Source organism: Rhinopithecus bieti, unplaced genomic scaffold, assembly GCF_001698545.2.
Source record: "Rhinopithecus bieti isolate Rb0 unplaced genomic scaffold, ASM169854v2 scaffold_33326, whole genome shotgun sequence".
In the NCBI taxonomy this organism is placed as follows: domain Eukaryota; kingdom Metazoa; phylum Chordata; class Mammalia; order Primates; family Cercopithecidae; genus Rhinopithecus; species Rhinopithecus bieti.
Genome location: NW_016814921.1, coordinates 1,727,314 through 1,740,940, shown reverse-complemented (window position 1 = coordinate 1,740,940; position 13,627 = coordinate 1,727,314). Strand labels below are relative to the sequence as shown.

General features: G+C 36.3%; 1 protein-coding gene across 1 annotated transcript in view; it reads right to left on the bottom strand.

Annotated features, from left to right (window-relative positions):
• AFG2A (AAA ATPase AFG2A) overlaps positions 1-13,627 on the bottom strand; it is a 379,187-nt gene that overhangs the window by 62,586 nt on the left and 302,974 nt on the right. Inside the window, 1 exon segment of the mRNA XM_017852609.1 lies at positions 472-636. Coding sequence (XP_017708098.1) covers positions 472-636 — 165 coding nt within the window.

Genomic DNA, 13,627 nt, shown 5'->3' with positions numbered 1-13,627 from the left:
AAAGATGATAATGATACAATCTCTTTGCTTTGCCCTTTATACTCACGATATCCTAATTTCATTTCTATGCTCTCCACGAGGAAACAGCAGGGAAAGTAGTAGTATCATTTCCATTTGATGGGTAAAGAAAGCAAAGTTAGAGAAGTGTGTGATTGGTTAGAAACTGCTGTATTAAGAAACCCAGTGGAAGAATCTACTTCTAGTCTAGTGTTCTTCTCACTATATTATGCGATTCCTCTGAAGACTACATTTTGAGAAATAATATGAGCAAGTAAAAAACAATTGTGATATAATAGAAGCCATGCAAAGTGCAATTTAACTTAGTGACTATGTCATGTAATGCACTTCCTGTTTCAAGATTTCTTAGTATATGGTCATTTAAAACACCTCACGGCAAGCAATTTATTTTGCTTAACGACCTCAAGCCACTGCTTTCCTCCCACCAATGTATTTTGAAAGGAACAATCTTACCTCTGCTCCTGAGTATGCATCAGTTTGAAGGATGAGTTCATCCAGGTCAACTTCATTACTGACAGGCATGGAGTGAAACTGCAGCTTAAATATTTCCCTTCTTGTTGCTGCATCCGGTAAAGGCACATAGATGATTCTATCAATTCTTCCAGGTCGCATCAAAGCCTATAAAGAAAATGAGGCTACATGAATTAACCGGGCTCAGAACTGACATTCTATCTCAAAGATACCTAGGGAAAGATGTCTGGAATTTCACGAACAATTCACTATTATCCATAATTGGTGAATAAAACAAGTACCAGAGATTCCATAATCTATGTCACAGATACAAACAATGTCAAGAGTACTTTTGAAAATAGAAGGATAGGCGCGGTGGCTCACGCCTGTAATCCCAGCACTTTGGGAGGCTGAGGTGAGTGGATCAGGAGGTCAGGAGTTCAAGACCAGCTTGGCCAACATGATGAAACCCTGTCTCTACTAAAAATACAAAAAAAAAAAAAAAAAAAAAAATTAGCCAGGCGTGGTGATGGGCACCTGTAATCCCAGCTAGTCGGGAGGCTAAGGCAGAGAACTACTTGAACCCGGGAGGTAGAGATTGCAGTGAACCAAGATTGCCCCACTGCACTTCAGCCTTGGTGACAGAGCAAGACTCTGTGTCAAAAAAAAAAAAAAAAAAAAAAAAAAGAAGCAATATTTATGGGAGGGTTTCTGTTCTCAGCAATTATCAGGTGAATAAAAGATGACTATTTGCTTTTCAAAAATGTGCAAATAATTTGCACTCATTATATCAAAAGGATTTTTTTTTGTAACTTCCTTAAATAACTATTAAAATATGGTTTAAGGACAGGCACGATAGCTCATGCCTGTAATCCCAGCACTTTGTGTTTTTTTTTTTTTTCTTTTTTGAGACAGAATCTCATCTGCCACCCGGGCTGGAGTGCAGTCTCGGCTCACTGCAAGATTCTCCTGCCTCAGCCTCCCTAGAAGCTGGGACTACAGGCACATGCCACCACACCTGGATAATTTTTATATTTTTAGTAGAGATGGGGTTTCACCATGATGACCAGGCACGTCTAGAACTCCTGACCCTCAGGAGTTCGATCCGCCTGCCTCAGCCTCCCAGAGTGCTGGGATTACAGGTGTGAGCCACCATGCCCAGCCAATCCCAGCACTTTGGAAGGGCAAGGAGGGAGGATTGCTTGAGTCCAGGAGTTCGAGACCAGCCTGGGCAACATGACAGAACACCATCTCTACAAAAGAATACAAAAATTAGCTGGGCACGGTGGTGCATGCCTGTAGTCCCAGCCACTCAGGAGGCTAAGGTGAGAGGATCACTGGAGCCCAGGAGGCGGAGGTTGCAGTGAGCTGAGCTAGCACTACTGCATTCCAGTCTGGGTGACAGAGTGAGATTCCATTAAAAAAAAAAAAAAAAAAATCTGTATCTATATCTCTATCTCTGTATCTATAGCTAGGCTAACCTGTTAGCTGTTTCAGAGATACCTCAAAACAGCACAGTTCTAATAAAAGAATACTTCTAGAGTTGAATGCAGTCAAATGAGCCTTCCTAATATTTTACTAGAGGCTAATGCCTACATTATTTTACAACTAGTTAATTCACTTATTCAGAAAAATTTGGTGAGCTTGTATTACATACCAGACATTGCTCTTGGTAATAGGAGAAAGCACGAATAAGATATGTACAATTGACTATTGCAATGGTTATACATATCTGTGAATATACTAAAAATCAATGAATTAAATATTTCAAATAGTGAATTTTACGATACGTGAATTATCCTCAAAGTGGTTGAAAAGAGGTATGTGTTTAAAATCTCTCTCTCTGTGTATCTACAGAGGGAATGTGACAAGTTTTAGCAACTTTTAAAAAGAACAAAGTGGAAAAACTTACACTACTGGACTTCAAAATTTATAATGCTAAAGAAACAAGATAGCATGAGAGTAACTAGAGGATAAAGATACAGAGAAATAAAATAGAAAAAGGAAGTCCATATTGATTTTAAGGCACTCAACAAGGAAATTATCTTAGGAAATGGTACTGTGAATACTAGAAGTCCATATGAAAAAAATGAACATTGACCCTTACTTCACAGCATACTGAAAAATAAACTTGAAATATATGAGTTAAAACTATAAAACTTCTAGAAGTATAAAAGAAAAAAATGGATAAACTGGTCTTTACAAAAATCAAAACAAAATTTCTCTTCAAAAGGTACCTTTAGAAAACGAAAAGACAAGTCACAGACTGGGATAAAATATTCACAATATGCATATTTGACAAAGGGCTTGTATCCAAACTATATAAAGAATCCTCACAATTCAATAATAGGAAAATAAACAACCCAAAGTAACTGAACTAAAAATCTGAACATACTTGCTAACCATACAGCTCCCTTTGTGAGGTAAGTATGTGAAAAGATACTTAACATCATTAGTTATCAGATCAGTGCAAATTTAAACCACAGTGAGATACCATTACATTATCATAAGAATGATGAAAATTAAAGACACTAACAATACCAAAGACCGATCAAGGACATGGAGCAGCTAGAACTTACATACACTGTTAATGGGAATATAAAATAGTACAACCACTTTGGAAAGCTATTTGTCAGCTTCTTAAGTTACTCCTAACAACCTAACTATTTCACTCCTAGGTAGTTACCTAAGAAGAAAAAACCCATATCTACACAAAGACTTATATATGGAAGTTCACAGATTTTCCTCTACCTCCGGTGCTCAAGTGATCCTCTCTTCTCAGCCTCCCAGGTAGCTGGAATCACAGGTGTGCACCACCATGCCCAGCTTTTTTTTTTTTTTTTTTTTTTTGAGGTGGCATTTCACTCTTGTTGCTCAGGCTGTAGTGCAATGGTGCAATCTCTGCTCACTGCAACCTCCGCCTCCTGGGTTCAAGCGATTCTCCCACCTCAGCCTCCCAAGTAGCTGGGATTATAGGTGCCCACCACCATGCCTGGCTAATTTTTTGTATTTTTATTAGAGATGGGGTTTTGCCATATTGGCCAGGCTGGTCTTGAACTCTTGACCTCAGGTGATCTGCCTGCCACGGCCTCCCAAAGTGCTGGGATTACAGGCTTGAGCCACTGCACCTGGCCCCAGCTATTTCTTTTGTATTTTCAGTAAAGATGGGGTCTTGTCATGTTGCTCAGGTTGGTCTCAAATGAATGTGTCCAAGTGATCCACCCACCTTGGCCTCCTAAAGTGCTGAGATTACAGGTGTGAGCCACTGTGCCTGGCCCACAGTAGCTTTATTCACAATAGCTAAAATTGTAAACAACCCAAATGAGTGAATAGTCAAAACATATAATGGAATACTACTCAACAATAGAAAGGAAACAATGAACACTCAACAATGTGCATGAGTCTCATCATGCTGAGTCAAATATAACAGACATAAAAGAGTACATACTGCATTTATATAAAATATTTACAAAGTCTAATCTAATCTATAGTAGCAAAAAGCAACTAGTGGTTGACTGCAACCTGAGGAAGAGGGAAAGACGGACTGCAAAGGGACAAAAGCAATCTTTTGAAGGTGATGGGGATGTTCTGTACCTTAATTGCAGACGTGGTTTCACAGGTTTACACGTCTAAATTAATTGACTTGTACATATTAGTTGACACAATTATTGTATGTAAGCTGAAACTAAATAAAAAGGATTAATAAAGAGTAGTAACTTGCATTTGTTAGACTCCCAGTATTTATAAATCAGTAAATTTAAAGGGGAATAAAGATATTTTCAAATTTCTCAGTCTGGAAAGATTATCTTCTTTGACTAAGGAGTTTGGAAAAAATCACATAAGAAGTCATGTAAGAGAAAGACTACTTATTTAACGAGCTGTGACGATCAAGTTCTACGATTTAGCCACCAATTTGGTGACATGTATTACAACCATTTCACAATCTCATATTAATTTGTTTTGTTTTTGTTTGTTTGTTGTTTTGTTTTAATATACTTCACCATGTTCATACTTAGAGTTCCAAATAGACTGTTAAAATCCATGGGGTCAATACCATCATATCTCATATCAGTGCTTTATAAAATACTTGAGTGAATGTTAACAAATGTAGGGTTTTCTTGTTAAATAAATTCAGAGAACACTGTGTAGAAACAAAATAAAAAGTTTGTATAGGTTTCTCTATGAAGGAATTTTGTAACTTACATTAGTGGGTAATAAAATATCCAGGAGAAACCTATGGTAGTATGTAAAATTCTATTTTAAATTCCCAAACTCTAATCATGGAACATCTCAAAACTAATATTCCTCTTCCACTTTGGAAAATGCTGTTGTATACTTTTATATATGTTATGATACCTAGAAGAGGGTGATTGTCTACCAAATATCTATCAATCAATTCTTAAACACAAATTAGCTGGCAAAATTCAATTAGGAAAATCATAAAATAAATATATCTCCCTTGCTTAAAAATGAGTGTTTTAATTCTTTGCAGACAATTCTACACACCTAACATTAATTCATTAAATAGAAATGATGCATGATTAGCATGCATGCATTAAATAGAAATGATGCATGATTAGCTTTCTTAAAATGTATTTTATCAAAGAATTCAAAACTCTATTTCAATCATGGAAATCACTTCTTTCTATCTAAAACAAATACAGTACTCAGGAAATAAAGATGATTTCAGTAAATACATATTTACAAAATTAAAAATGTTATCTAAGACAAATAACATTAATATTTATATAGTGCTTAAGCATTTATGAAGCATCTTCCACATACTGTAGCTCATTTAATATTCCCCCAAATTTTGGGAATTAGATATTATTATATCCTTATTAAGACAAAGAAAATGAGGCTCAAGGTCATATAATAACTTACAGAAACTGGGCTGAAATCTGGGGTTTCTAAATGTTGAATCAGTCCTTTTTAATTTTACTATTTTGACACTACAGGATACTCATTATTGATGAATAAACAAAATTCTCTTTCTGAAATAACTAACAAAGTTAAACAATTCTCTTATCAAAAAAATTATTAAGCATCTACTATGTGCCAGACTGATTAACTTGCTTGGGATAAAGCCGTGGAGAGCTTGGTTCATTTTTTCAAGTTGAAAGTTGTCCTTTTCACCCTACTGGAGTAACAATTCTAGGCTATTTTAAAATTTCCTTTCTAATAGTTGAAGGAACACAGCAAAGGATATAGAGCATGCATGTCAGCTAAGTCACTGGAACACTCAGCATATATCTGTGTGTGCTTATTTATTTATTTTTTTTAGCTGTAGCTATCCTCAGGCAGTGCAGGTTGAGTATACTTCAATGATTATAACATTGTCTGGGCCAACAGCCAGCTAGGCTTTTTCTGGCCTGATCTTGTCAGTGAAAGTTATGCTTAAAAAATAGTAGGAAAGAGCCTTCCTTCCTGTAGAACTCTGAATGAGTTAACACCCTTCCTAGAATTTCTTTAAAAATACTGTTTTGGGATATTAGGGTGGAAGACTGTATTCTGAATGACAGCATGTTCTATTATTATTAAAATCACCATATGACAATTCAATGAAGAAACAAGTCAAGGCTTTCTAATACTCTGAACCCTTCTGGCTCCAAGGCCATGTTGGATATTGTGGTCTCTCCATTAAAACTTTATTAAAAAAACAAATCATAGAACAAACTTCCTTTCTGAGAACTTATTCAAGACCGTGGGCAAGTCTCTACATCTGTAACAGCCTCAGTTTCCTCATGTGTGAAAATGAAGGTGGCTCTTTAATTACAGGTGCCTATGTGCATTTGACAAAATTCCCCTCAAACTATACATAGGCAAAATACCCCAATTTTGCAAATAATTCCAGAGAGTTCACCTGAAATCTGCTTGTGTGCTCCCGACTAAAAATTATCATATTGGATGACCTTTTAAATGGGCCTTCCAACCCCCAGTTCTAGGATCCCCTGCCATTCTCATACAACAAAATATCCACAGCTTACACTGCATAGTCATTACTGTAAACATGTTAGTTTATTATGAAACCAATATCCTTCTTTTCTTCTGACCTTTATATCAAGGACTCAAAACATCTGGTATTTCACATGAAGGAGTCTTAACTATCAAACCTTACACCGCAATTATAAGGCTGCCTTTTCTTTTTTATAAATTCTAAATTCAACACTTATAGTTGTTTCATGTTCTATCAAATGCTCAAATCTAATTTCATTACATAGACATACTTGTTCAGACAAAAGTATTAAAATAGACACCTTGAAAAATCAGGTCCCATTGGCTCCCATTCATTTAAAATAATCAACAAGGGTGTGTATGTGTATATAGGGAGTGCCTTCCTCTAGGAAAGGAAAGCAGCATTGAGCCTTTATACTTTAATAAAAACATATCAATGAATCATGATTCATGGAGAGAATAGTTCCAGAAACCAGAGAGAGAGGTGGATCTTTGGTAACAGCTCTGAATTATCTCAAAGAAACCTTGGATTTATTCTAGGTATCTCTTTCTTCCTTTAAATCCGACTAATGCATAGACCTGGCTAACACTACTTAAATCTCTCTTAAAACTGTCACTTCTACTCATTTTTCTTTATTGTGTATTTGTGTGTTTGTTTACTGTCTGTCTTTCCCAACAGACTGTAGGCTGTATGTAATGGCAGGAATCATTCATTTTATTAAACACTGTAAGCTCAGCTATGGCACATATAAGGCACCCACTAAATGTTTACTCAATGAAATCAAGCCAACATAATCATTTGTCTAGAATATCGTAACTGCTGTGCTAGTTGTTTTTCTGCCAGCAGTCTTATTCTTTCCCTCTTTTTCCTTGCTTTATCTACATCATGGCTAACGTGATCATTCTAACTGCAAATACCTTAACTTCCTATTTTTTAATCATTTAATTGTATATCAAAGAAAAAAGTCCAAGTTCAAGTACAGCATTTCTCACCCTGTGAGAAAAGAAAAGGAGCTGTAGATAAGATAGGAGTTACACTAAAATTATAGAAACTTGAAATGCTATATTTGCACTTGGACTTACTCAGGAGCACCTAAACACCCAGTCAGTAAAACTCACCATGCTGCTTTCTGCTCCCTATTTTCATATATACTTCTCCCTCTGCTCAGAATGACATTTTATCTTCTTGTCTATCAGGGAAGCTCCACTTCTTGTTCAAGTCTCAGCTTAAAAGTCTTCTCTTTTATTGAAACTTCTATGACTCTTCCAAGTACATAAATGAATTTTAAACTTGTAATTTGGCATACAAGGTTAAAAGTGAGGGCAAAAGCATCAGCTTAACTGGAGGAAAATTCTAGCTCAATCACTTATTAGCTGTGTGTTTGGACAAATCAGCAGGTGTTTTTATATCTGTATTGATATAATGTGCTTAGCTCAGTGTTTGGCATATGGCATGTATGCTTCATTAAGTATTAAATGCTATTATAGTGATTACTGTTCTTATATAATTATCTTCAGTACTTGATTATGAGATCCTTGAATATAGGCAATGTTAGTAATCTCTGAATTCTTAATACATGGCAGATGTTAATGTTCTTTGAATAAATGGAATGAGCTAGGAGGTTAGAATAATAGATTGAAAAGTCAAGTCAAAATACAGATTCTTGATTTTCATTTCTAAATCTCAATTTTTAAAAAGAATTGATATTTAGCAATTCTCTACTTGCCCCCTTCTCTCCCTGTTTCTTACCATAGCCTCTGAAATGCTCAATTCATAACTCTTTCCTAATAGATAGAGGAAACATGCTTGCTGTCCGCAATAGAAACCTGATAGAGGGATCAGCTCTTACAAAGGCCCAGAACATTCCTGTATCTATTAAATCTTTCCATGTGTGGGTTCACATTACTTTGCCTAGAGATATACAAAGCTAACTTTTGAAAATGTTGCTGTATCTTTGACTTTAGCTGCTGTCTTTTAAAGCTTGAAATTCTAAATGTTCCAGGAACACAATTTCATAATAACTCTTATGCAATTTAGTAATTTTTAAAAGTGTAATTACACTGGGAGAAGAATGACTTTAGAGACTAATAAAATAAGCAGTAGTATGTAAAATCCATGACAGCCTATGCAAGGAGCACTCTGCATTATATTATTTGGCAATTAAGCTTTTGGGACATTGAAAAATAATGTAAATTACTTCAGTCTGGGTATCTGCTGAACAGGCATCAGAAAACAAAACAGATTTTATATCAAATTTGAATTAAAAAGTCTTAACTACCCACAAGGTATTTTAAAAGTAACTAAAAAGACACCTACTAGACAATTTTGTGTGTGTGTGTGAAGCATTGTGAGGAAAACACAGAAGCATATGACTTGGTCCTTACCTTAAAGAACTTTAAAAAGTATAGAAAGATCAACACGCAAACAACTAACTGCAGCAAGCTTTGATCAACAGGCTAAGACACTAGTAGAAAATGATAAAATACATAATAATTACCAAATTAAGAATTTAAGGATAAGGTGAGTCAAATTATACTTGATTCATGCTGATACTAAGAGCCAATCATTTAATGAGATAAAACCAGAAACATTTACATAACCCATACATAAAACTTTTTTGGAAAAGCAGAAATAGTTATGAGAGGAATGTGTTAGAGATCAAAATCGATAAGGCTAGGCACAGTGGCACACACACAACTGTAATCCCAGCACTTTGGGTGGCCAAGGTGGGCAGATTGCTTGAGCTCAGGCATTTGAGACTAGCCTAGGCAACATGGCGAAACCCCATCTCTACAAAAAAAAAACCCACAAAAATTAGCCGGGTGTGGTAGTACACACCTGTAATCCCAGCTGAGGTGGGAGGATCACTTGAGCCCAGGAGGTTGAGGCCCAGGGAGCCATCCACCACTGCACTACAGCCTGAGTGACAGGGTAAGACCCTGTCTCAAAAGAAACAAAAGATCAATTATACTTAAAATAAGCAATAGGCTCTGTTAAACAAAGGAACCAATTTTCATAATTTTTCTCTTAGAACTTTTAGCTTAGTAAACCTTTTCACAAGAAATATTTTGAGATCTTTCAACTTTAGAGTATAGCTAAGTGGATGGTAATGATATATATATTTATATTAGTAATAGTGCACACACACATGCATACAAGTAAGCACACACACCCTTTACATAAGTAACCCATTTGAGACGTGTATTTATGAAATCATGGGCAATATAATTTATGGGGGAAAGAAACTGTTTCCAAAAGCCAAGGAAGGGAGATTTTATATGTATTTTAAAACAAAATCATTATTGGTGTAGTAGGTGTAACCTTAAAATTAAGCTTTTACAAACGGGTCAGAAAATGGAAAGAGAATTTCTAAGGGTCAAAATTAATTGATTTAAGACTTTAATTGGAAACAAAGAGCTTCACATATCCTTAAAAAAATTCCAGAAACATTTCCCTAATCCAAATGAGCCAGGCTTTAAATGACAAGGAGGGGAAATTTACCAGATTGACAATTAGAGAAAAGACAGAATGAATATTATAAGCAAAGAAGAAAAGCAATGCACAAACCATTCCTAGGAGGGGGACAAGGTTTACTGTGGTCACATGTAGGGCAGACTTTCCCAGCGGTTACACTGGGAATGGATTAGAGGATATGCTTAAGATATTGTTTCCTTCAGATCTCAGAAGGGCCAGAAAGCTCAGAGAAGCCAGAGACTTCAGGCAGTCAGACAGTGATATCATCTAGTTATTATTCCATATGTGACATGTCATGAAAAAATTTGGGAAGCACTGGTGGAGGATGCTTAGAAACATGGGGACGTGAAGGTAGATTAAGAAAAAAAATCCACAGGTAGAATTACATTACATATGGTATGTAATGCCAAGGAGTTTGGTCCTCATCTCATAGTCCATAGCAAATTGCAGAAGGTTTTTAATGAGGAGAGAGACAGGCTTGATTTTCTGTTTAAGAAAGTAAACAATTCTGGCAGCAGTGTGGAGGAAGCACAGGAATGAAGTGCAACTTCCAGTTAGGAAACTAACACAATTTCGAGGCCCTAAATTAGAACATGAATAACAACAGAGGCAGTGAACCTGAAGAGGACAATTTTAGAGATGTCTTTGAAGTATAACTGCCCAATGTTTTCAACTTATTACTAGACACTTTCCCCTTCTGACAATGCCACTCCATTGTGCAAAGGGAGATAAAGATAAAAAAGAATTTATTTTAAATAGATTTGTAATTATTCTGCAAAGAGAACAATATCTGCTAAATTAAAACCTGGATTTTAACAATGTTCCATGACTTGACTTTTCAGCTGCTAGAGATGCTTTTTAAAAATACTTCAATTTGTATTATAACTTTAAATTATATTCAATACAAGTTTAAAGTTGATTTAAGATAATCACTTCCCCATAAAGCTGAAAAAGTTGTGGGAGTCTTTAGTGCTTAGTCTGAGGCTTCACAGAGCAGTTCAATCCCACAGACGTTTGCTGAGTATCTACTATGTGTCAGGCAGAGGATTAGGTACGAGGGTTATAATGTTCTTTGTTCTTTATAAAATAATTCATTTGAAACAGATTTCTGTATGTCAACATGTGAGCATATGTTTGTATTAAAACAAATAAATCAATCAGTCTGTAGGCTCTCTGTCTAATGTTGGGCTTGCTCAGTTCTGTAAAAACCTGCAGCACTGTGCAAGAAAAGACTTGATGCATTTGACAGCAGGTGTTTAGGAAAAATGCACCACAGTAAGTAGCAGCAATTGACGATGAGCACAAAATGAAGAGAACAGAAGAAAAAAAATTTAGCATGCACACACATACACATACTTAAGTTATTTTATTAGCATATTTTCTTCGTCCATTTCTATTAAAGAGTCATTTTACAAAGTCAAAACAGTATGTATCCAGCACTAAGCCAAATTCTTTCTCTTGTAAAAGTGAATCTGCTTTTGAAAACTATAGGGGCCAAGTGAAAACAATGCAAGCTAACCTTTCCTATGTCTCTATAAAATTCACTCTTTAAAAAGGGTCTCCATAAAGTAGAATAGGAGTGAAGAACTTACTTAAATATTTACATATTTTATGATATTTAAAATATATAAATCCATGGGTTCTTAATGGGGTAAGGGGTAGTGGCAGTGGGGAGAAATGACCTGTCCTCTGCTTCTTTTCCCAGCATCATCTCCTGTTATTTGACCCCTCCAGGCCCTTTACTTTCTACTAACACTGAACTCCTTGTACTTCCCCTAAAATTGCTATAAGCATATTCTTCACCCCTCTCTAATTTATAAGTAGTGATCTCTATCTGAACAGTCCTGCCTACCCCCAGGCCATGTACTCCAGGAAAATCCTAGTTATGCTTTCAAATTATTTCTATACAAACAAAGAAACTGTCATTTTCTTCTCTATATTACTCCTAAATATTGTTCGCATTTCTTTTGCACATATCACACAACAGTTGTTTATATTTTCTAATGCCCACACTGAACCATAAGATATTCAAAGGACATATATTTTTTCCCAGTTTAAAAAGAAATTACAACGTCAGGTGATCTGCCTACACACACCTACTAGGTATACAGAAGCATGCAGACAAGAAATATATAAGATAGCAGGTGGTACCAAAAACATGTTGCTCAGAATATGTGTTTCTGGATAACTAAGGGTTTTAACTCATTACATATAAACGATTTTTAAAAACCTAAAATGAAAGTCTTCTGATATATACTACAAAGAATGCATGATACAGTAAATGTAAACAAAGGTTTTCTTGTTGACTCAAAGTCTTCTTTTCCCTCTCCATCATTCTTAAACAATATTCTGTGCTGAAGTTATTAGATGTTGAGGATACAGATGCAGTAGGACAGATTTATACAATGTGACTTGAACAGGCACCAAAGGACTGATGGGTTGCACAGTGGTGACTCTGAGCAATGATGCAGAGCTGTGGATACCACCTGCCTGCACTTGAAGAGTTCATCAATGTTTCCACGTCCTCTGAGAAGAACAGGGTGTTTCTGTCTCTCACCCCAAAGAGACATTGTCTGTGTTTTCTATTCCTGCCACCCCTCATTTTTTTTTAAGGTACAAAATATCAAGATACAGAAGCTATTTCTTATCAGTCCCACCAGAGTGCAGCAGGGCTGTTTTATCCTTTTCTTTGCCTTTCGTTTTCTTTCTCTCAGGCTGGTCCCAGCCCATGTCTGAGTTCCATCAGTCCTGCTTTGGGTGTTCAGTGCACCTTTCTTTTTCCTTGTCTCTGATGCCTTGTCTGATAATACATATTATGAGGTTTGTCTTTTGTTTTTTTCTTTTTAAATCTTACGTATTTCACAGTTCAAAATTCTGGCTCTATTACTTACTGAGTTTTATTTATTTATTTGAGACAGGGTGTTGCTCTGTTGCCCAGGCTGGACTGCAGTAGCGTGATCATGGCTCACTACAGCCTTGACCTACTGGGTCCAAGTGATCCTTGCACCTCAGCCTCCCGAATAGGTGGGACCACAGGTGTGCGCTACCACATCTGGCTAATATTTTAATTATTATTATTTTTTTTGACAGACGGGTCTCCCTACATTGCCCAGGCTGGTCTAGAACTCCAGGACTCAAGTGATCCTCCTGCTCAGATTACAGGTGTGAACCACCACACCTGGCTGTAACTGAATTTTTAAAATTATACTTCTAGGGTTCTAGGGTACATGTGCACAACGTGCAGGTTTATTACATAAGTATACATGTGCCATGTTGGTTTGCTGCCCCCATCAACTCATCATTTACATTAGGTATTTCTCTTCCCCCCAGCCCCCCACTGCTATTGTGAACAGTGCCACAGTAAACATACATGTGCATGTGTCTTTATAGTAGCATGATTTATAATCCTTTGGGTAAATACCCAGTAATGGGATCACTGGGTCAAATGGTATTTCTAGCTCTAGATCCTTGAGGAATCACCACACTGTCTTCCACAATGGTTGAACTAATTTACACTCTCACCAACAGTGTAAAAGCATTCCTACTTCTCCACATCTTCTCCAGTATCTGTTGTTTCCTGACTTTTTAATGATTGCCATTCTAACTGGCGTGACATGGTATCTCATTGTGGTTTTGATTTGCATTTCTCTGATGGCCAGTGATGCTGAGCATTTTTTCATGTGTCTGTTGGCTACATAAATGTCTTCTTTTGAGAAGTGTCTGTTCATA